The sequence below is a fragment of the Cyprinodon variegatus genome, unplaced genomic scaffold (assembly GCF_000732505.1).
Source record: "Cyprinodon variegatus isolate N-32 unplaced genomic scaffold, C_variegatus-1.0 Scaffold260, whole genome shotgun sequence".
Lineage (NCBI taxonomy): Eukaryota > Metazoa > Chordata > Actinopteri > Cyprinodontiformes > Cyprinodontidae > Cyprinodon > Cyprinodon variegatus.
The window spans coordinates 410,686-434,645 of record NW_015150713.1 but is presented as its reverse complement, the minus strand read 5'-3'; the positions used below and the strand labels follow the sequence as shown (position 1 = coordinate 434,645).

The window sequence follows — 23,960 nt, the reverse complement described above, 5'->3', positions numbered from 1 at the left end:
GTACAATAACGTTTGAAGGCAATGCATTAAGGACTCCTGCCTTACCTAGAAGAGGTAAGAGGTAAAAAATTATGTTTGTTATTTCAAGGGGTTGCTGGGAGTGTGACAAATCCCTGTGTACCATGCAATGGGAAGTCAATATTAAATTAAGTAAAAAATCTGGGAGTCCAGGATGCAAGTACCTTAAAACTATAGTGATGTTTGCTCAGCTTCAGAGAACATGTCACAAACCATAACTGGAGTATGAAGGAGGCATTACCACATAAAAAAAAATAAAATAATGATAAAGCCTTGAGGACACTTAAATTAACATTACAGAGGAATGCCTATAACAAAAACTTGCATTGATGGTTAGAGTTTTAGGAGTAGATACACTGAAAAATGAAAACAAACATAAAATGATCCATTTTCTGTGAGTACTAGGTATTTTGCCCCTTTAGCCATTTTGTACTTTTGGTCCTTATTATTTTATTGATTGGATCCAGTGATTTAAAGTAGTATTGTATATCGAGTAGTGCACTCTAAGGAATTATGGTTAAAGGACTACAAGACAATAACTTTGGACATCAGAAGGTCACAGATTTACTGAGTTATTGATCAGGGGGCATAACCTGTAATATTCCATAAATGTCAATTGGCCAAGAAATCAGTTAGGGTATTATGTAGCATCGAAATTAAACAATTCAAATTAAATAATATAAAGCGTGCTTATAACCATTTATCCTCATTGTAAAAAAAAAAAAAAAATTAAATAACTGAACTAACAAATACACAGTGGTTTAAAGCTGGATTCCCAATGTGAAATTAATGTACAATTTGAAACAAACTGTAAAATAATTTAACTGGCAGTCTACAGTTGCATGATGTGACAAGCTCCCAAAGAGCTGATTAAGTACATTAAAGACTAAAAGTGAAAAAAATGAAAAATATCAAAGTACGAGGCTGAAGTTTTGTGGGAAAGCCCCTGCTGTATTACTGCTTCTAACCGACTTCTCATTACTGTCCTCTTCCCCCCCAAACCATCGGCGCTTATACAGCTGTTTCTTTTCTTCATACTTGTTTTAAATTCAGCATTGGACCAGTAATTACAGCACTAAAATCTGGAGATTGGTGATCAGTAATTTTTCAATCGATAATGGTCCTTTATGCTGCCCAGCTGTAGCAATAGGTCATGCAGTCTAAAGGACAGCATAACATTACTATCAGGATGACAGTAAGACGTGTAAATCTAGTCTGAATTTTAAACATCAGTGTGTAGTAGGCTTAAGCTTCACAGGATGTGACTATGTGTACTTACGAAATTGAGTGACAACTTTGTAAAGGGGTGGACTGAACATAACTAAGAGCCTTTATAGCTCTAGATGAGGTAAATCTTAAAGGAGCTTAAAATAGTATGTCGGTGTTAGTGATACAACTGCAAACCTGTCCAGTGGATCTCTGCTTCTGCTTTTATATTATAAGTTTTCACATATCAGGCTCAGAAAAGTAAAAAGAAATGGGTAACTAAAACTTCACATTAAAATTGTGATTATAGATCCTTTGTTTCTTCTTTTGGTCTGAACAGAACACATAACTGTCATAAAGTCCAGCTTTTATAGTCCGGGCATATAAAGTGATAAGGACTCTCAATACAAAAATAAGAAAAAAAAAAGAGAAATGGGACAAACATGCTCAGTGAGCACGTATTAAACTTTACTATCCACCTGACCCCTCACAACAGTAGGTGGTAAAGTTTGTACATCCCCACCAGCCCACCAATCAGCACAAGTTTTTCCTTGCAAAACCACAAGAACCATCGACAGCCTCAGAGTTATCAGCCAAAACAATCACAAAAAAGGTGGATTTCTTTGTCTGGACATTAGAATATAATTCTTAATTTGTTTTATACAGCAATAAAAGAAATCAAAAGAGAAATAATTTAGTATGCTATATATAAGTACATCTTTCTTAAAAACTTTGGTTACGAACTTGTCTAGCAATGTTTGTTAGTTAGCTCAGTTCTCCTTGACATTCATAAGATCTTTGGAACACTATACATCTACAACTAACCAACCAACCACTATTTGCTCATGGCAGCAAGCTACAGTACATTTTGAATTGGGGGCCACAGTGGTCCGAGCCCCAGAAAAATAAAGAAAAAAAACTATACCTTGACAAGTGTATATGACAGCTAGAAACAATCTAAACATGTAAAACGTATGAGCATCAAAAACCTGTGTTGAGAGATGGGCAGGTTAAAGCATTAGGTGAGAAGTTACATAATCTACACACTTTATACAATTAATTACATAAGCAACTTTTAACTAAATTCAAAAAAGTTTGTAAGAGTAATCAGAGGTAGCGAGGTTACAAGCCTATATATAAATAGACTTATTTTTTTTTTCCAAGGGGAGGAAAGCTATACAGAAAAATATAACGTACCCACCGAACACAGTGTTCGGTTTCAAACACCCCCCTTATCCTTCCCACCCAGCCCTAAAACCGCGACCCCCCCACCCACACTTGACAAGAAAAAGACCTTCCAGTTTAAAACATTCACTGAAACATGACAAGCTCTTAAAGTATGAGTACTACCACATAGGGTTTTCTCTTTCCAGCTTCTTTCCTTGGAGCACTAGCAAGCAAACCTAAACAACCAAAATGATAAAAACTCATCTACATCAAAGCAAAAAGCCACAGAGAGGACACTGGTTATTCGTTGTCTTAAACTAACAAACAAACAAACATGTCCTCCTGAGAAAAGCCTTTCTTTCTTTCTGTCCGTCTATGCTTTCAGGTAAGCACAGAGATGGTCCCATACCCAGTTATTCCCCCTCTGTCATACATACAGCCTCACCAACACCATAAAGGATATAAAGCTGTCAGGATAAAAATTTTCTTTTTGCTGAATTATTGCCAGTTATGTTTGCACCGACTTTTTTTTTGGTCAAAGGTTTTTTTTTTTCTTTAGGAACAATGGGGAAAGAAATTCTTAAGATTCATGTTTGTCTATGAAGAGAGGAAGGCGGCTGAGGGGTACGAGGTGCCCACATTCACATTTAACCAGTTGTGCCTCTTCACCATGGCTTTGTGACTTTGGAGAGAGACACAAAAGTAAATAGTCCCTCTAAAAACTCCTGAGAGGCGAGCACACATTATTCGCTTTAACCATTGACCCTATCCTTGCATCAACGGGATCCCAGCGTCACCAACAGAGAGCACTGCTGCGAGCAGCTACACCATTCACTCAGCCAATATGTCATAAACTGGAATCAGTATCAAGAACTGTGTTTGTCTTATGTGTGCGTTTCTTTGCTTCAGAGATGGATAAAAGGTGGAGAATTGTTCCTTTTTCTCTATTCCTGTAGTTCTTTGGCTTGATGCGTTTCTAAGAGGGTGAGGTGTGCATTCTCAGGTGACTGATGAGGTTGCGCTGCTGGGTAAACTTCCCACCACATAACTGACATTCGTATGGCTTTTCGCCGGAGTGGACTCGCATGTGCTCCGTTAGGCGATACTGCCGCGTGAAGCGCATGCCACACTCTTCACATGCAAACGGCTTGAGGCCCAGGTGGCTGCGCATGTGGCGCGTCATGGTTCCCCGCTGGGTAAACATTTTGCCACAGATGTTGCAGGGGAATGGCCTGGTCAACCAATGGCTCTTTTCATGCTGCCTCAGAGTTGCGGGGTCTTTGTAGCTCTTGCTGCACACCGTACACTTGAATGGACGCGTTTCAGAGACGAAGTTTGAGGGACCTACGGGGGCGGAGAGGTCCTCTGCCTCTTCTTCATCCTCTTCTTTTACAAAGGTCCCTCCCTCTTCTTTTATGTAGAGCTCATCTTCAGTGTGGGTCTCCACATGAGCATTGAGCTGCTCAGAGCTGGGGAAGCCCTTACCACAGGGAATGCACACATAGAGGTTGTCCCCAAATGCTGGCTCAAAGCCTTCCTGCCGGTAGACGTAGTTGGCGCTGTGGTGTCCCCCTCCAGCTCCACCTCCGCTCTCTCCATCACTCTGACCACTTTCTTCACTGTGATCTTGGCCATTTTCTCCTCCTTCTTCCTCTTCTTTACACTGGAAAGTCTGGTCAGACACAAAGCTGTTACCACTGCCTCCACCAGCACCAGAGGTGCGACCATCTTTAGGACCTACAATCACGCCGTTAACCAGAGGCCTGTCATGATCCTCGGACTTCAACCCCAATGCATCTTTTTTGGGCCATTCATTCTTACGAGCAGCATGTCGGGTTTTTTTCTGGGGTGGCGGGCCCTCAGACTGGTTATGGGAGTCCTCAGGTGTTTTGGAGGAGTTTAGCTCCATGTTCTCTGAGACACATGTGTCCACACCTTGTAAGGTGGTTGAGGAGTCATCCAGAGAGGCACTGTTGGTTGTGGATACTGAGGCAGATTGGGGGGACTCTTGGTTGCTGTGTGGGCTGAGGGCATCAGTGGCTGTTCCGGCAGAGTGAGGACTCTTCTTGGACAGATCTAGCCCAAGATCGGGTTCTCCAGGACTTGCCCCACTGCTGATATTACCATTACTGTTGCCATTACTACCGTTCCCAGTTTTTCCAGAGCTCCCAACAAACATTTCGTCATCTGACAGTTTGTCCGGAAGGCTTTCATCTGGCTGTGGTTGGTCAGCCTCGGAAGGGGTTGGAGGATAGTGGTTATTGGGACCAGCAGGGGTAGAAGAGGAGAGACGCTGGTTATTGAGGCGTAAGCGGCTGAGTGGTCCTGGCGTGGAGGGTTTTCCTGGTAGCGGTTTCCCACTACTGCGCTTGAGCTTCTTTCTGCACAGAGCAGCGAGGTCATGTAGCTGGAGGTAGCTGGCTGCGGTCAAGAGGGCACTAAAGTTTTGCTCGCTGCTTTGGTCTGACGAAGACAGGAGCTTTCCAGTATAGATAAAGTCCAGAACTTGTCTGAACACAGAGGGGTTCACCATCTCTGTGTCGAGGTTAATAAGGTTATCGTGGAGGACCAGAGATTTGAAGTAAATGCTGCTGGCTGCCAGGATGTTCTTGTGGGCACGAAAGAGAGCATTCTCCACCACGATGATAACATCACACAGGAAGCCCTTGGCTCTCTGCTGGTTAAGTTGCAGCAGCAGTTGTTTGGCATGATTTGGCAGTTCCATTTCCTCCTTCCTTCTCTCTCTCTCTCTCTTCCTAGACGTGCACCGCCTAAAGCTGAAACAAAAAGAAAAGACTGTTAGGACAGATGTATTTTAAGATGAGCAATATGATAGAGAGATAAGCCCTCCATTTATTGTACCCACTTAATTGTTGGCAAATTCGGAGGTATGCCCAAAGTTGGTCCTCGAGGGACATTGTCCTCAAAGTTTTTTGAGGTTTCTTTGCTTTAGCACAGCTGATTCCGATGAGTGCAGTTCAGCAAAAATCTGCTTATATGCCATCATTGAAAATCAGCTGTGCTAAAGAAGGGAAACCTCTAAAAACTGCAGGACAACAGCACTCGAGGACCGACTTTGGGCATGTCTGGTTCAGAGAGAGCAGGTACACCCTGGACAGGGCACCAATCTCTAACAAGGCCAACACGGATAACAGATAAATTCCAACAGAGAGAACCCCATCTTGAATACATAACATAAACACCTCTAAAAGCTATGCAACTGTACAGCAAAGTCAAAATAGGGAGTGAATAATTCTGCAGCTTAAAAAGCATTAAACATTAAAGTCTAAAAAATTAGGTATATTAACATTTTAAGCATAACAGTCAAAACAGTTTTTGAACAAAGTTAATGTTTACATGACGCAATCAAGTTGCATTTCTCCATAACTCCACTGCTTTAAAATAACCAATTTCAAGAAAGAAACTCCAGAAAATAATTTCCATAAAAGGAGAAGATATTTTTCTGACAAGTGAATGCTTAATACTCAAAACATGGTTATGCTGACCACAAAAATCTTTTTGTGGATGAAGTTACTAAGTGAAGGTATTTTCAGTGCCAGGTATTGACTAACAATTTAGTCAGAGAAAGCAAAAATATAACTATTTAAAAATGAATCTTTGCTGATAAATGGAGTGAAGCAAGGCTGCTCCTTCTCAATTATGAAACTTGCTGAATGCGTTCAATATGTCGATCAATATGTCAATATGTTTTAAAAACTCTAAATCATGTCACAGCCTCTGCATCAAGCTGACCATATCAATGCATTTTTTTGCACCATGTTTTTTTCTCCCACAATGTTTACATTTGATCACTGCTGCACTTTAATAGAAATGTCATGAGAGCTGTACAAAATTAAATTTTATTTTGTATACACTCTGCGTAAACAAAATTACAAAGTTTTTCCAAATCTAAAAAAAATTGGCATATTTTAAGACATTTTAGAGTGATTTTAAGGCCCACCAATATGAGATGCTACAAACATAATAGCATGCTAGGTATGTGATTATTATGCTTTCATTTTAAAATGATAGTTACACCCCGTTTTACAATAAATGCTCTCACATGGCATGACAGTGTCTATTCTCCCATTGTGAGTGACGATCAAGGTAACCCTTTGATGTTATAGCTCTTATATAAGAAGTTGCAGGTCAAACCTTTACAAAATCTCCAGATCAAAAACTGGTGACAAACACGTGACTAGCACATCCACAATGAGCACAACAGGCCAGAATAAAGCAGTACATAAATCTGAAGCATGGCTTCCCTTTCATCTTCTCTCGCAACAAATTACTACCCTATATGGATCAAGTTCTAATTGTGCACAATGCTGCTGTTTTGGCACAAAGACCAAAGGGTGGAGGGAAAAGAGAGGGTTAAGGTAACAATTTTCCAAAAGTTCCTCCTCCAAGCTTGTTTTCACTACTTTATCAGAGAAACTCTGGTTTCTGTGCGGTGCCCTCCATGGAAACATGCCTCTCCAGTCTCCATTAGGTCATGGTAATGTCAGTCTTGCCCTATTGTCTGAGGGTGGGGGTCGGTGGCACAGCAGTGCTGGAGGGAAGGATTAGGTGACACCTGAGCAGGTAAAACTACACAGGAGCACAGGCAGAGTGAGAGGGGGAGGGGAGGGTGTGGCTCAAAGACAAGGACACCACCACTTGATCCTCCGAAGGGGCCTTCATTTATGGAATTAGGACAAGTGAATCTCATTCACTGATGACCTACAATGTATAACATTGCTCTTTATCCCTTCTGACACAGAGAGCCATGTCTGCTACACCAATTTTCAGGTACATGTACAAAACTATTTCTGAATTGGTAGCAGCAGGTCTTGCTTCTGGCAGAAAATCTGTCTTTGGCAAAAGTTAAACATGTTCCGTAGGATTTGGACACGCTGGTAACATTCAATACCTCTGATCACACCAGGATAAAGGTTATTAAAAGAGATTAAAGATTAATGCAGATAAATGCTTTAACTGAGCAATAAATGTGAGTGAAAATGCACAATTTTATCCCCTGCCAATTTAGAGATTTACAGAAAATAATTTTTTATAACAGTTGACAGAAAAGAGTTATGTAGCTTAAAATAGTCCAATAGGCAAGCTTGAAAGCAAAGGTACATATGTATTATCAGAATAGATGTAGAAGTTAAAGCTGTAGCTATATTTGCTGCTCAACTTCAAATCTTTTTTAACAAATCTGCTAAAAGGTAAACAGTGGGACTCAACATGCAGTGCAACATAACCTGTAATATATTATCAGGATTTTTATTTTAATTTTTAATCTGTTTTTGGAAGTGATAATGGACAGGATAAATCTTTAGACTAACATAGCTGCTTTTAAAGGCTGATTATACTCAGAAACCAGGTCGTATGCGTGTGTGTCGCAGTGAACTCAAATATGCCCCCACCCCTTCACGAGACGCTGTGGTGCACCTCTCCAAAATTATGACCGCAGACTTCAAATCTACATCCACTCTACACTATGCGTATTTCCTGTTTGGTACCTTACCGGCTTGTTTTGTTTGTATGACCGCCATTGTGGAAAACGACTCATGAAGATAGATCAGCTAGAAGAGAGGTTCACAAGAATGCTGGGACCCTTTTTCCACATGGATCCCCACTCTTTTTCGCCCTCATGCTCCTCCGTTGTTGCACAAACTTGCCCCCACTTCCTCACCGCCTCAGCTGTATCTAGACCCACAGCTAGTTCCTGATTGTCCCTCTTGCGTTGTGGCGTGGAATAACATAACGCAGACCATGCTCAAATATTGGGCATAAATTATAGAATATCTGTGACAAGCTGGTTATACTCCTGCAGCAGTGCGTCGCAGTGAGGACGCACCATAGTGTCTGCACTATGGTATGCACCATGTGCTTCAAACCAACCTTTCTTATCTGATTATTAATTGAACAAATGTTTCTAGCTGTGGGCTTAGTATAATTCAAAAGTTGAAAATATTCTTTAAACCCTTCCTATAAAAACCTCATCCTAAATGAGTTTTCATTAGTAAAAACAGCAATAAACAATGCCCTTTTAATACTTAAAAAAAAGGTTTAGACAAGTGGCCTTGCATCATAACCCATCAAAATGTAATCCCTTATATGATAGCATATCACTATGACTGGTGTAAAGCTGCCTTCTACCTAGTGGAGCATCTTATACCACCTCATTGGCCATGACACTAATGCGAAACAAAGATGTTAACAGCCCAGCTTATAGCTGCCCCTGAAAATTGCTTTTAAAATATTGCGATCTTTAATTTACCCTTAAGCAGGTTTCAGAAAAACTCAGGAAATGATACTTAATTTTGTAGAGAAAAAGGTTTGATTTGTTCTCAGAGATCTTTAGTTAGGTGCCCTTCATGAAGCAACTGCTTTTTATTTGAACAAAGAAAAACAGGACCTCTGGGTATAGAACTAGTACTAATAGTGTGGCTAATTTGTGCATATTCTGCCTTATTTTATAAAGTGTTTGTTTTTTCTTTAACTATTTTAAAACAGACAAGGGAAATTTCAGAGAAAGCAATCACATTCTTACCATCATTCTTTAGGTAAATTACCAGACGGCAAAACCCTCCAAAACAAACAGCAACAATGTTAGACTAAGAGTCATTAAGATGGAGTCCCTTTCAAGCAATATTGAACATGTTTTAAGTGCAACAAGGTTAGAATTGTAAATGGTGGTCTGTCACAGTCTGACTGGCTGATACAATCAGCTGAAGTAATCATTACTCCCAGCTCCACGCCTGGGCTTGCCTCATCTGCTGTGACACTTCTCCTCATGGTCTTCCTCCCTTCCCCCGTCTGCTTTTAGCGACACATCTTTTCCTCTTTCATCTTCCCCACCCTCCCACCATGTCTCTGGGCCTGAAACCACGTCCCAGGAACATTATACTGTCCCTAATGTTAATCAGAAAGAGATGTTCTGGAATACATAACCCATATCTGTTATTCACAGTTTCAGTATAAGGGGGTCTACAGCACTCGACCCTGCAGGCGGTAATGGAAAAGAGAGCTGCAGAAGAAAAGAGAGCCTTGGCTACGATGCCAGCCAGGAAGCCATATATCATTCAAGTCTCTTACAACACCCACCTCTGCATGCTTTACGGGGGGATCCAAGAGGCTTTTCCTGCAGGCCAACATTAAAAGGGGGCTGGGCCAGAGCAGAAAAAAAAAACGGTGCAGGAAAAAAAAGAAGCCCTCCCCCACCTTCCTACTTCTTCTTCTCATCCCTGGCTCTCCCTCCTTTCCCCATCACCCACTCGGCCACACTCCCCTGGCCCCTTCAGTGCTGTGCCATGCAGGCTGGATTCCAGGGGGCTGCTAATGGATTACTGTTGATCTATATGCGGTGAGGGTGGGATACATGCACCAAACTCTCCCTCTAATAATGCTGCCCAGAAAAAGATATGTATAACAGCAGGTTAAAAGATAGACCCCCAACATCATGACACCTCCATCTGTGGATGAATGAAACTTTCTGTAACATCCCAAAGCTCATCAGTAACATTAGTTCTTTGAGAATATAGTTCTGATTCTGCAAACATAAGGCCCTGTGTAATCATCAGTTTTGTATTATTTTTGTTTCCAGAAGTAGAGATATTTAGGTTTTTAAGTGGGAGATTTAAAAACAGTGACCCTTGGAATATAAAATTGGATTTTCACAATAAGAAATTCTGTCAAAATACACTTCCTGTTGCACATAAAATACACATTCAAATGTACATAATATACATTTTATTTTCAATTCTGACAAACTTTATTGCATAAAACTATTCTAAATTGGATTGAGCATCTTATACTGGTGATAAGCATAACTTATTCAGCTAAATGCATGAAAACAGTAGCCTTTTGCATGTACCTTTAGAATGTAGACTTTCCTTTAATCCAGTGGTGTTCAAGTCCAGTCCTCAAGAGCTATAATCCTGTAACTTTTAGATGCACCTCTTCTCTAACACACCTGAATCGAAAGACTCATTCCTCTCTTTTATCCCAGCAGAGACATGGTAACGAGCCACTCATTTGATTCAGGTGTGTTAAAAATGGGGTGCATCAAAAAGTTGCAGGATTTGAGGACTGGACTTGTACACCACTGCTGATCTATCTCAATCTCTTTGATACCTTTATCAAAGAAATTGAGATTGAGTCAGAGATTGAGTTTATAACATAAAACAAGACCACTCTCATGTACCAACAGGAGCTCTCATGTTATTGTTGTCAGCGATGCTCTTTCTTATGTTAGACAACCTGCCCGAGCTCTCTAGATATAGAGATTTGAATTTTCCTTCTACTAGTTTCCTCCCTTTGCTTCCTCTCATGTATTTTTAAAAACACATTGTGCCACTGAAAATTATTAAGTCTGCTGTTTTTCCAGAAAACTTGCACACCTAATGTATTGCCAGTGAAGCCTGGTTGTACTAAGTATAAACGTTTATTAATATCCTGCGCGGGACAGCTTGCAAAACCACTACTTGCATATTCATCCTTTCTCCGATGGCTGGCATGCCATTTGAAAGAAGGCAAGATCACTGTTGGAAGAAACCAGACTTGTTTTGGCACCACATAAGATCCATAGCAAGCTATTGACTTAGACTGCAACTGACTGGGGGGCATGTTACTCTTGCAAAGACACATGATCAGCTTACCTTGCCTGCAGTGTTAACCTTTTAAAACACTAAGGCCTGATGATAGTGAAGGAAACATCATGCTAAAAGATTCAACCTTGACCTCTTTCAGAAGCCTGTTGCAGGGGAGATGAGCTGATGCGGATGTTTACCAAAAAATAGACAGAGGTGATCTAGTTAACATACCCATGTGTTGATTCATGACTTAGCCGGAGCACCTTAAAGTGCCCCAAGCAGTGATTTAATGTCAGCCACCTCTAAATTAAACTGGTTACTCCAGAGATGTGGATGATCAGGTCTGACCTCATTTACAGCTCGTTTCTGGGCTCTCTTTTCTCTACAAAGACTTTCTGGATTAAAAATCAAGTAAGCAAACCTCACAGAGCGAGAGTTCACTCAGCAAAGGTGACTGAGGGAGGAGTGGGCTGTGCCACTAATCTCCTGAACAGGGGGGTAAGGAGCTAAGAGTGAGGGCAGAGGTGAGGCAAAGTCCTCTGGCGCAATAACAAAACACACCCTGGTATTGTGAAAGGTCATCAGCTCGCGAAAGACAGAGGGAAAGATTGAGTAGAATTTTAAAAAACACCCAACCTGCAACATCGCTGTCTACCCAATTACATTAAATAGCAGCCCAATAATGAGCTGACACTGAAATCTCACAATCTACACAAAAAAGGATTGTGGACAGAGGCATGTAGACTAGTGAGTCTATCGTGTACAGGACACACATAGACCTTGTCAATGTGTGTGTGCCCTGAAACATGGTGCACTTAAACACATGCACACTGACAACGCACAGAAAGGGGAGTATGGTGGGCAGAGGGAGTGGGGGAGGGGGCAGGGGGAGGATGGTGAAAAGCCAGTTTGAAATACAAACAACAGACAACTACCTCAGAGCCATTTCAACATGACTGACCTTGCTGCATTGGCACAGTCCAATCCACTGAGGACTCATGAGAGCCACAATAACCCAACTATTGCTTCTCTTATGGGTGTGAGAGAAGACCGAAAAAAAAAAACAATTTGATTAAAGGAAAAACAGATACTTTTCAGTGAAGCATTCTTTATATTTATACCTAAGGCAGTAGTGCCAGAAGTAGTCTGCCTTTAGACTTAAAAAAAAAAGAAAATAAAATGTTATCACATAGGGATGAAGGCAGTTCCTTCACCTTGAAAAATGAATGTCTTGCATAAGGAGTAGATGTATTGGACAAGCTAAACACCAAAAGGGCTGACAGGTTCCGACTGTACATTTTACAAATAGATTACGGTTGTAACAGAATTGCACCAAAAGGATGACCCCGTTAATTTTTGTTCCACTACACTGTTTTAACAACAATGGCTCACCTGTCTGAACTTTCCCACATGCAAACATGCATGGCCCTCATTCAGAAACTCTGAGATGCAAATAAAAACAAAGATACCTCAATAGAGAAAAAAAACAAAACACATCTAATGTTTAGGAAATAAGGTTACATTAAAGTAAAGGCTAATGTCATTGAAGAACCAAAAGAAAAACTTAAACCAAACATGAAACTTCTGTTTCAGAGATGCGCTGATTGATTTAATTTCTATTGGTGTTGGAGGATTTTCAGCAGGCTTGATGCAAAATTCCAACTCGTTTCCATTGAGCAAACCATACAGAGAAGGCAACTACCAGATTATTGTTAACAAAAACACGATTTGCGCTGCTCATTGTTTCCAGGAAAAGAATCAGTCAGCCTTTGGAACTCTGTTCAATTTAGACTACAAGGAGGCAAGAGAGAAAAATATTTAAGAGATAACAGGAAGGTGAAATAAATACAGCAAAAGCGCTTTGTTTAATCTTTTTGAACTTTAAATATTTAACTCTCAATGAAATCTTGAAATTTTTTTTAGAAGTCTCTGAGGGAAGTTAAAAATTAGACACTCTTCAGGCTATACTCTATGTAGCTTACAGTCAAAACATGAAAATTGCTTATATTTGAAAGAAAAAGAAAGCTTAAAAATGTCAACTCCTTAATCATACAATAATCACTCTGTTTTACAAACTGTGTTGTTAAATTATTTAATCGCTGACCACTCAACACAGGAAGACTAAAAACAATATTTACTGTGATATATCTTCCTGGATTATATTGGAGAACCCAATGCCAGCTATAAATAATAAACAAGTTAAAGCTTTAGAGCTGCCAAAGTTTTGAGTTCAATGTATCTACTTTTTAAAACATGAATCACACAGGATATTAATATGGCTTCAAAGCCATTTATGAAAAATGTAACATTGCATTTGCGTAATTCATACTAAAATATTTCTGTAGTTTTGCCTTCACAGCAAATTATGTAATGCCTTGGATTCTGAATGTTTGCAGGAATTCCTCACACCAATCTAATTCTCTAGCAGCTTGCAAGCGTGAAACTCCTACGTCCTATAACAGCTAATTATTGGAGGTACAGCAAGGCAGATGCAGCCTAACCCTGACATGACACCACTAGTTCATCACCAAAAAAGGGGAAGTGCATGAACTGAAGTATGGCTCAGTTTGAAAAACAATGTCATTTAGAACTGACACAGCCAGGAAGATCAGCTACACTGCAGACTAACAGGCTCTGCTTAGGGTGCAGTGCAGTGAAAAGGAGGGGCAGAGTTTGCTCGGAGCCCCACTTATTCCAGTGCTGTGAGGATTATAACAGTTGCAGAACTAAGTTACACGTTGTTTTTAGGAAATTACCCTGCAGACTAATCCGAAATGTTAAACTAAATCTAAAATCATAACTGGAAGAAAATAAAGAAAATGATCCTTTCCAATGAGATGTGATGAAACTTTATATATATCCAAGTTCAAACATCGGAATAGGTAACATAAAAAAAAAAAAAAATCATCATATTTCTAAATAGAATGAAAAGTCAAGCAAATGCAAATGTGCCATCCATCTTCTCCTGCTTCATTCAATTAACCCAACAGTGATGGTTTTGCACTATGGAAGGAAGCCAGAGCACCTGGAGAGAACCATGCAGAAAGAACCTGGGCCGGAAATTGAACAGAGGATCTTCTTGTTGCACGACAGCCCTTCAATCATTCCTTTTAATTTCATTTTTTTCTTTTTAACCGATGATGCATTTTGGAAAGAAACCCTGCAGGTTGTTTTAACCTCATGCAAGCAAAACACTCACAAACAAATGCATGGCCGTTTTACAATCCACTGCACAAATAAGACTTTCTTAAAGACAAAGTGCACCAAAAGCAGTTTTTTCAATCTAAGAGAAAAGTGGGATCCTAGTTTTACAGTATGGCTAGGTGATATCAGATCATAACTGATCTTACATTTTCATACTCTCATTCTGAACAATCAAAGGAAACATTCACAATATGAAAAAGACATCAAATAAACACAAAGTTAAATACTGTTTAAATTGTATCATATATGGACTAGAGGAGCACAGAAACTTACTCTTAAAAGAGCCTTGTCTTGATCAACCCTGATGGGGGATTGGCTACTCTGAATCTAAAAAAATCCAACTAAAAACTTTGACAAAGCACCACATTTGCAAGCTACTCTTTGATGCACAAGCTACTTCCAAGTGTTAAAGAATCAAAGTGAATCCTTTTCAGCTGGCTGGTCAAAAGGTGCTGCCGCAGGTATAACAGTTTGTATTTGAATTTTTTATAAAATAGGTTTTAAAAGTTATCAGTCTTTGTGTTAAAGCTAGCATCTAAACACTGAAACAATTACAGACAGAGGGATTTTGTTTACAGTTAGTAATTCAGCTGTGTTCACCACCAAGAAATATGGGATCTGCTATCCTTTTGACTTTTTTTGCAATGACTCTTCTCTCACCATAAAAGTATATTTTAAATGCTGTTTGGTGATTTCATATTGAAATTCTTCAGTAAATTTATAGCCTTTACTTATGGTTTCATTCGAGCTAAGAATTAGCTGATATAAAACAAACACTGGAAATGGTTCAGCTTCACTACCTTTTTTTAAAAACCACCAAAGGTTGTAAAACGGATTACAAACGAGTCTCTGCTCTTCATTATCAAACCAGCTTTGCATTTGTGGCTCACTCAAGGAGACCTTTTGCTAAAATGATACTGAAAGCTTTGCCAAACTCACAGACAGGCCTGCTGAGTATCAATGTGTGTCCTTACAGAACAGTGAGGTAATCAACTACCTCACTGAGAACTGAAGATATGATTGTATAAGGGGGTCCTCTTTCTGAAAAGAATTACCTTGATGAGATAAGACCTTCCCTTTTACATCGCTGGCTTGGAGAAAAAAACTACAGCCACACACAACCCGATGACATCTGGTTGGACTAAGGGCAGACAGCAGACAGAGAGCTGTTTACTTCTAACTTTTTGATAGTGCATAACCTTCTGGTTATCAGTGCTTCATTCCACATTCTTTTTCCTCAAGCAGAACAATAACCCTTCCCTGAGGTGTTTACATTTACTGAACAAACAGCACTGTCCATGAACAGCCAAAGCAGAGCATCTACAATCTATAAGTCCTCGTCCAACATGTCAGCAGAACACATAGCCTAAGCAGCCTTCTTACAGTGTTGTGCTGCCCACACATGCCATGGTAAGCCATGATTGCATTGAACATGCAGGATGCTGAGCGCATGTTGAGGAGAGGAGGGGATATGAAGAGTGTGGTGATCATGAGGATCATATGAGGGACACAAACAAACAGGCCTCACATTACCCTGCCGGGTCAGAATTTGTTTTCCATACTGTAATCAATGAAACATGTCACACTGATCAGTTGACTTGGTCATTTTGAGGGCCTGGATTAATGGTTTTGACCCTCACTCTGAGGTCACTCAATTATCTGACTGCAACTGCAGTGGGTGGTAAAATGGCTGGGCAATAAACATACGCTAAAGATAACTGCTTACAGCCTTTTAAAGATCTGCGTAAAAGTATCCCTCAAAACAGGTTTTACATACATCTAATACTGACTTCGGAACATGTTGCTAACCTTGGAACCTATTAAAAAACATGATCAAAACCGTTTTCTCAGGCTAACAGCATAAACAACTGATAAATTCAATCGCTCCTCTGACTGGGTGTGACCAACAAAAATTCTTCCTCATATTACAGGTTATGGCATTAATGGAATGTTAATAAAAATATGCATTGGTTGATTTCTGGCATGAAGAAACACTAAGGCTTCAAAACAGATAGCTAAAGTTTGCCAAATCACTCCAAAGGTTTAACAGCATTTTAATGAAATGTCTGCAAGAGAGAGTCTGAAGCACCAGAGCAGCAGTGCACCTCTTCTGTATGCTGATGTACACCACTTTTTAAAAGTCAGAAAAGGAGCATGTATATTGCTTAATTTACCAGAAAGAAATATTTGATTGAAGTATTTCCAGTGATGCAAGAGATGAAACCTACAGATGCCTTATGTACTTAGGCAATACTGCTTTAAAGCTTTAGTTGTTAAGCTGCATCATGTCTGTTAAAGGCCTGAATCATTTACATTAATCAAGATAGACTATGGTTTCAATAAGTTATAGCTCATAAAACAGTTTAATTTTAACACAGAATTGATAAGGTTTAAAGTCTTTTTGATGAGAGTCCAGAGATCATCCTGCATTGATCAGGGTTTTCTCCCAATCTAGACATAGAGTGGCACAAGGTTGCCCCTCCCCCACCTGTTACTGCCAGTCAGCTGGCTGAGTGAAGGCCTCCATGTTTTCCTTCATAAGGAAACAAGGGAAAATAACAATCAGACTCTCATGGAATATTACCAAATACAGAAGATGTGGTCAGTTATGGAGAAGATAGCTAAAGAAGCACCCATGCCAAAAACACAATAACAGCTGGAAAGTCTTGATTATCATGCCTTTTAAAAGGTTGCGCAGATACCCTGACTTAAATTACTGGCTAAAATTTGAATTGTTTTTCTCCTATTGTTGGGGGTGTATATATATAGCCTATATCTATCTATCTATCTATCTATCTATCTATCTATCTATCTATCTATCTATNTATATATATATATATATATATATATATATATATATATATATATATATATATATAAAAGCTTTGGCATAAGTTGGTGAATAAAACCCTAAATAATGCATATATAATTGTAATATTAGAGCTGCGTCACTCAAAAGTGCATTAGAGCCAGGCTCTTGTCTAGTTGAAATGAAAGATATAACTTTGTATTGCTCAGAAAGAAAAACATTCCACACACAAAATGGGGCACATGACAAACAGAAACTCTGACAAACATGAAATATTATTTAAATTTCCATTTTATGGAAAATCTGTTGTTTAGTCAATCAGAATCAGAAATACTTTAATAATCCCAGAGGGAAATTACTTTTGTTACATGCTCCAGTTACAGTTTTTATATAATATATACACACATCCAACTACACAATATAATAAAGATAAAAAATAAGAATAAAAAGAGATCATAGCATTCTACACTTTTCATAACATTTAAAAACCAAGGCTCATTTAAAGCAGAAATCAAAAGCAAAAAGTAGACCTAAGGTGGAAATTTTTAAAGCGCCAAGATAGAAAAACAGCAGCCACTCAAGGCAAGCACACATATCTGACATTCCTGTGCCTTATTATCGCCATGCCCCTTGGTACTTAGACACTGATCACCTTGGGAGCAAAGCTGCCTTCAGTTTACACCTGAGCACATACATTGTTGGAATCTGCATTGCCTAAACAATGATTTAAAATTATATATATATATATATATATATATATATATATATAAAAAAATCTAACATACGAGCCACGCACTGATCAGATTTGGACTAAAGGATTCTGTTTACACGCGGAAATCCAAGTCATGCGCAACTGTTTCCACAAACCACTGCAGTTTCTGCGTCAGTGTAACGTTACACCCACGGAATGAATAACCCAAGCTATATAGTGCAATCGAAAAAAAAAAAGAAAAGAAACACATCTGTCTAACGATCAAACGATTTTAATCAGATTCCTCATACTATAAGTTGTACGTGATGCTGAACGCACACGCACGCCAATCCTGTTAATTGGCCCTACCTAAGACGAAGATGGCTTAACCTACATATAAACATTGCAACACTTACACGTGATTAGGTTGTAACTGTGCCCAAAAACAGTGCGTAAAAACGCGGGGGGTTTAATTCTATTTTGCAAAAGGATCCGTGGAATTGATGCGATTTTGTCAAAAACAATTACTTTAATTGGTCACATATGCCAACCTGATTTTTTCCCTCTAGTGTCGCAGTTTATAAATTAGAGAAATATGTTTAGCCTGGAAGCATTTCTATGGGATATCCTTTCTTTCGTCCGTGATGCGCTCTGCCAACCAGCACAGTAATTATCTGCTGTACACAGACGTCCTATGGGGCATCTCTCGTGGAAAGACACGAAAATAAACGATATTGTGCAATCGATCCGCTCTGCGATTAAACATCAGGACTCAAGGTGAACATGGTTGCAAAACCAAGGGTGGGATTTCACAGGTTTGCCCAAGCAGCCTGGTAGAGCCTGCACAACCAGCAGCAGAAGAGCCCCTCTTTTTGTTGGCACGCCGCAGAAGAGGGGAAAACACCCCTGCGACTCCTGCAGCCGATCCAAACATAAACGCACCAAAGTAGCTCCGTTTATCCACTCCTAAACCACCTTGTAGAGGAGTAACACTTGAAAAATATACCTTTTTACATCTGTAGGTCCGTTCTCAGGCGTTCTTCACCATCCTCCTGCTCATCTCACAGCCTTCGGGACGCCATGTTGCAAGCTTATGACGTTAGGCTTCCTCACCCCTGACCCACATTTGAATAGAAACCAACCCAGAGCGCAGCAGCAAAAAAAAAGGAAAACACACCGATACACACACACACACCCCACTGTGGGAGGGTTATGGCTACTTTCTCAGACCTATGGCAACTTTACCTGCAACATGAGGGGGGAAAAGGAAATAAATACATAAAACAACAGAATTAACAGAAACAAGGAGTAGATTATAACCTTGCTTCCCTGGCAAAAGTAACACAACATGCCCTGCCTGATAAGTAGATGTTGAAATATTTTATTTTCATTATAGAGTCAGGAAAAAACAAAACAAAATAATCAAAATTTAAAAAAGAAAGGCTTACAAATTAGTGATCACATTCACCCAAATGTTGCAATAACTAGCCCATGTTTGAATTAGATGTATTTAATTAGTGAAAGTTTAAAATAGCCACTTTTGCTAAAAACAGTTTCCGTATACTTCAGGATTAGGCTACTACTTTAGTTTTATTCCAAAGCAACCTAGACAAACCCCTTTCTTAAAATAGATTAATTAAAAATGTATTGCATAAATTTAACAATACTGTGTTTTTTACACCCAACTGAAAGTAGCCCACATATATTACATATTTATGTGGTTTTCAAATATTTTTTTAAAAAAATATATGATTATTGAATAAGCCTATATGAACGTTGGGGTTCAACGACTGGGCACCAGATGTGCGTACGTGTGAATATGCAGGCTCCACCTCCTACAACAGCAACTCTATCCTAAAGGAAACACAATGAGCTTCAGTGCGATGTGATCTTTTAAAGTCTGTATTAACCTTTCAACAGTCATATTGCAACTATTAATTTTCTCTGTTGCTAAACAAATACAATTGTGACACAGTTTTATAAAATGCAAACATGATCTTTCTTGATTCTGACGTTTGTTTTGGATCTTATGGCTGCGTGCCAAAGGTCTCTTCTGAACTCGTGTGGTCAGACTTGAAATTACATCTTGCTGGTGCTGCATTTGTGTGCGCTACTTCTACGTATGCTGCTGATCAGGCAGAAATTAACTTTCAAATTATTTCGCAGAATAGAAGCATTTTTGTTATGTTGGAATGCACAATATGATCAAAAATAGCAAGTAATAAATTTGAGAAAAAAATTCAAAAAAAGTATATCGTTTTAATCAAACTTAGCATTTTCATTTATTTAAATAAAGTTATGTGATAATGACATATTCTGTGATTGATTTGGGTTATAAGCCACTGGAGAAGAATCACTTAACTAAACAGGTCTTAGTTAGGCGATAAAAAAAATGATACAGAGTTAGGACATAAGAAAATAACCATTGGAGATCCACAGGGCTCAGTATTGAGACCAAATTATTTATTTTCTAAATAAATTATGTCTATTTTGCTATTTGTCTATATTGACTTTTTAATTTAATTTGTCTTGAGTTAGAAATAAAGAAAATCGAGGACAAAGAGAGCTACTTAAAACTTGACAAAAGTCAGAATCCTAATAGAAATTTTTTTTTGATTCAAACAGATCACATATTGATGAAAATGAAAGTCAGCTGCTGACATTTGGACACATCCTGGGTTGTAAAGGAACATTTATGTCGCAAATATTTTTGTTAAATAGTACTGTGATAAAAAAAAAAAATGCTATTTAGCAAAATTCAAATTAAAGAAGCCCTTTAGTGTTTTTTTGGTGGGTTGTTTTGTCTCATATTGAAAATTGGAGGTTCTCTTTAATAGCACTCTTTTTTACCACCAATATAAAGTAGAAGAAAGCGAAACATGAAACAGCAGCATTTCACAACTCAATATTTAAATTCAAATATGATTACAGGTTATTGTTTAGCTCTATAGGTTCTTCAGGTTTTATGACACAAACCCGGGAATTTAACTGAAAAATACAGTCGATCAGTGTCTGTAGTAAATATTTTGAAAATATTTCCAAGAAAGCAATTGAAATAAAGAGAAATATGTCAAAGGAATGCTGCCCCAAACCTCCATCCACTTGCTAAACCAAGGTGTGATTCTTGGAGGGGTCACAAAGTACATGAAGTGGCTTTTTATTAATAGAGAGAAACAGTGTCAGTCAGAGTAGTTGAACAGAACACAGAGAAAAAAAGTATAACTATAAAAACGGAATTGTGACTGGACAGATACACAGGGAAAAGATTAACCTGTAAAAGTTAAACGAAGAAATATGATCCTATAGAAGGAAATTGCATAGTATGGAAATCCTGCACTTTTTCTTGTTTTCTTTTTCCATCAGCAATTTTATATAAGTCCTAGTTAATCTAAAATGTAATATGATAACTGTTTATTAGTCATCGATGCCAAGCTCTGTTTATGAAGATTGAGACAACATTTTGGAACACATTCTTAAAATATCCTTTAGAATTTTTAAAGAGTAGCTACTAAAGAAACAGACGTGGAAGACGTACAAAGAGTGCTGACCTAAAAATCCATCTGCTAAATTAGGCTGGAACAGGATACTTAGATGGACCAAGCTGTCGGTGAAGCAACCTTTAGAGGGAGAGAAAAAGAGAATGAAAAAGAGATTGGATCATCCAACAATGCAGCCAACACAAAAAAACAAACAATGAAAACACCAGAAAATAGAAAGTCCTGAACTGTCTGCTAGAAAGGCTTTCAATATAGTTCTGAAAGGAGTATCTTATTATTATTATTATCTAAACTTCATTGTTTTATTCTCATTAGATAGGCAATTTTTTTCTATTCTGTACTAATCTATAATTTTCTAATACATATAAACAAGAGATAATATATTGCTTACAGCTAATAAATCTCATCTCTAAACAGGCGTGAAATGATCAAACACTATCAGCACCTCACCTGTTTCTACAACAGGTTCTCCACACTGTGGAAAAGAGCGCCACTCTGAGCGCTTTGCACCCTCTGAGGTAGAGAACAGGAGTGAGCGCAGCGTTGACTCTGGGCAAAATCCGAAGGGGATCAGTGCCTTCATTCCTAAATGAATAGCAGGTCGTACCAAGGAAATTGCAGACGATAATATGACAAAACAAGGGGATCCAGGCCACCAGGAAAAACATAGCCACCAGCAGTATAAGGTAGACCGAGGAGCGCTTGCTGTCCCTCTCCTCAGAGGGCGGCTCTCTGCCCAGCTGGAAGGTGGCGATGATGAACAGCCTGATGTTCAGTCCTATCATTATAACCACAACGAATACATTTCCGATAAATGTACCAATGCCGGTGACCGTGGTGGCTATCCCTACCGGGACCAGGTTCTGCACACCCACGATGAAGAACGCATAGAACCAGTAGGCTACGATAACAACTAGGGTTCTGTTTCTGGTCATGCGCTGGGAGTATTTAAAGGGAGAACTGATGGCATGGTACCGGTCCGCCTGTGCAGCTAGGATTGCCATGAACGACAGGCCCAGGAATGTAGGCGCGATGTAAAACGTTCGGGTTGGGGACCTGTAATGATCTTTCACATCGAGCGCACCGACGTAGCAATAAGAGACGCCGGTGCAGATGTCGCTGAGGCAGGTGCTCAGCATGTACATGAAGCGGTTCTCGCTGCGCAGGGACCTGCTCAGAAGAATGGAGAAAAACACAGAGACGTTCAGGTAGATGATCGCAGCTGCCAAAGTGATGTTGAAAAGAAACATTAACACATTGCCGAAGCTAGTCAGAGGCAACACAGGAGACAAAACCAGGCTGATGTTAGTCATAGGTACAGAGAGCAAACGCCTCAGCGTTTCATGGAACAGCAGGTTTTTATTAAGGCAGCTGGAAGCAGAGTTGGCTTCCTCTCATCTGACTTATGGCATAGGAGTTTTCAACCTGCGTGACTTGAATTCCCCTGAACAATAATGTCTTGCTGAAAAAAGTCAGAGAGCAGCAACTAATTAGTGAAATAAATTCTTGTTATTGCTATTTATACACATGGGGATTCAATTGTTATTTTTAGTTTCAGTATTTGTGATTTCCAACTGCAAAATGCAAAGTGAAAGGAAAATGATAAATACTTTTTTCACATAAACCTCTTTTAAATGATCAACTTAGTGCTACACATAGCTAAAGAAAATAGCAAATACATTAGTTACTCTAACCATAATGTTCTGTGAAACGCTCAAGGCATGAGGTCGTATCACGCCAGGGTAGATTCTTTCACTTGTTTATGAGTCCTTTAGGCCAACTGAAAACCAGATGTTTTAGGGGGTATTTCTAATTGAACCCAACCTGTCCTTAAAGGCCAATATGGCTTTTTTTAGTTTTAACTGCAACAGAATCTCAGCTGTGGATCTCTGCATCTTTCCCAGTCTCATCTTAAGACGCTTGCTCGTTGACTTTGCTCGGTCAGTCCTATAGCTTAGAATTTCAGCTGTGATTTAGTAGCTTTACAGTGGTGTCATATTCTGTCCATGTTCAAGTTAAGGACTATGCAGTGCTTTGTGAGATCTTCAGAGTTTGGGATGTGGGTTTTTAAACCCTGAATCCTAACCTAAACATAAGGTTGCAAAGCACAGATCCACACACACGTTACACGTTTACAGTTTACAGCTTGTAATATTTGGGTAGACTCTCCATCTAATCTGACTGAGATGGAGTTATTTTGCAAAAAGGGAATGGGAAGGATTTTAGTATCTATACACAGAAGTGATTAAGACCCAACTGTAATGGCTCAAGTTTTGAGCTTTAAGTATAGTAAAAGAGTTCCTCAAGATATTCATCAGAGGAGAGCTGAATAAATATGAAGGCCATACTTTTCAGACATCTACTGGTGAAACTTAAAAATAAAACATATCTGTCATTATTTGTAGATGTTGGTTTTGGTTTACGATTTGCAGTGCTATGTTTTCTCACATATTGTGATATTATGTTATTACTTTTGGATTTCGGACATTTTCATATCAGCTTAATTTGTTTATTCTTATGTTTGTTTGTTTTTTATGTTTTCTATCATTTTCTTGTGTCTTTTTTCTTTACTTATCTTTTTTTCAATAACATCTTTCTTGTGGTTCTGTTCCAGTTCAGTTGTGTTTTCTTACTTTATATTTCCTGTTAGTCAAATGCACTCCACCAATTTCATACCTTTCTTTATTGCCACTTTAATGATGTTATTCTTTCCACATCGTTCCAATGAGCTTATTTGTTCTCACCTGTGATAATCATATAATCATCTATTTGAATTCACCCCTCAC

General features: G+C 39.0%; 2 protein-coding genes across 2 annotated transcripts; both read right to left on the bottom strand.

Annotated features, from left to right (window-relative positions):
* Positions 1 to 2,481: 2,481 nt before the first annotated feature.
* Positions 2,482 to 18,805, bottom strand: hic2 (hypermethylated in cancer 2). The gene is made up of 2 exons (XM_015382582.1): positions 18,684 to 18,805; positions 2,482 to 5,168 (listed from the first exon to the last, which is right to left on the bottom strand). The coding sequence occupies exon 2, from the start codon at positions 5,114 to 5,116 to the stop codon at positions 3,368 to 3,370; it is 1,749 nt and encodes a 582-aa protein (XP_015238068.1). The 5' UTR covers positions 5,117 to 5,168; positions 18,684 to 18,805; the 3' UTR covers positions 2,482 to 3,367.
* A 1,552-nt stretch (positions 18,806 to 20,357) lies between these two features.
* Positions 20,358 to 22,630, bottom strand: LOC107089668 (melanocyte-stimulating hormone receptor-like). The gene is made up of 2 exons (XM_015382573.1): positions 21,625 to 22,630; positions 20,358 to 21,294 (listed from the first exon to the last, which is right to left on the bottom strand). The coding sequence occupies exons 1-2, from the start codon at positions 22,485 to 22,487 to the stop codon at positions 21,246 to 21,248; spliced, it is 912 nt and encodes a 303-aa protein (XP_015238059.1). The 5' UTR covers positions 22,488 to 22,630; the 3' UTR covers positions 20,358 to 21,245.
* Positions 22,631 to 23,960: the final 1,330 nt, after the last annotated feature.

Excerpts from the sequence above, each read along its gene's own strand:
- hic2 (XM_015382582.1), bottom strand. The coding sequence starts at position 5,116 with ATGGAACTGCCAAATCATGCCAAACAACTGCTGCTGCAACTTAACCAG.
- LOC107089668 (XM_015382573.1), bottom strand. The coding sequence starts at position 22,487 with ATGACTAACATCAGCCTGGTTTTGTCTCCTGTGTTGCCTCTGACTAGC. Across the intron at positions 21,295-21,624 it reads AGAACCTGTTGTAGAAACAG|GTTGCTTCACCGACAGCTTG; the intron begins GTGAGGTGCTGA and ends CTCCCTCTAAAG.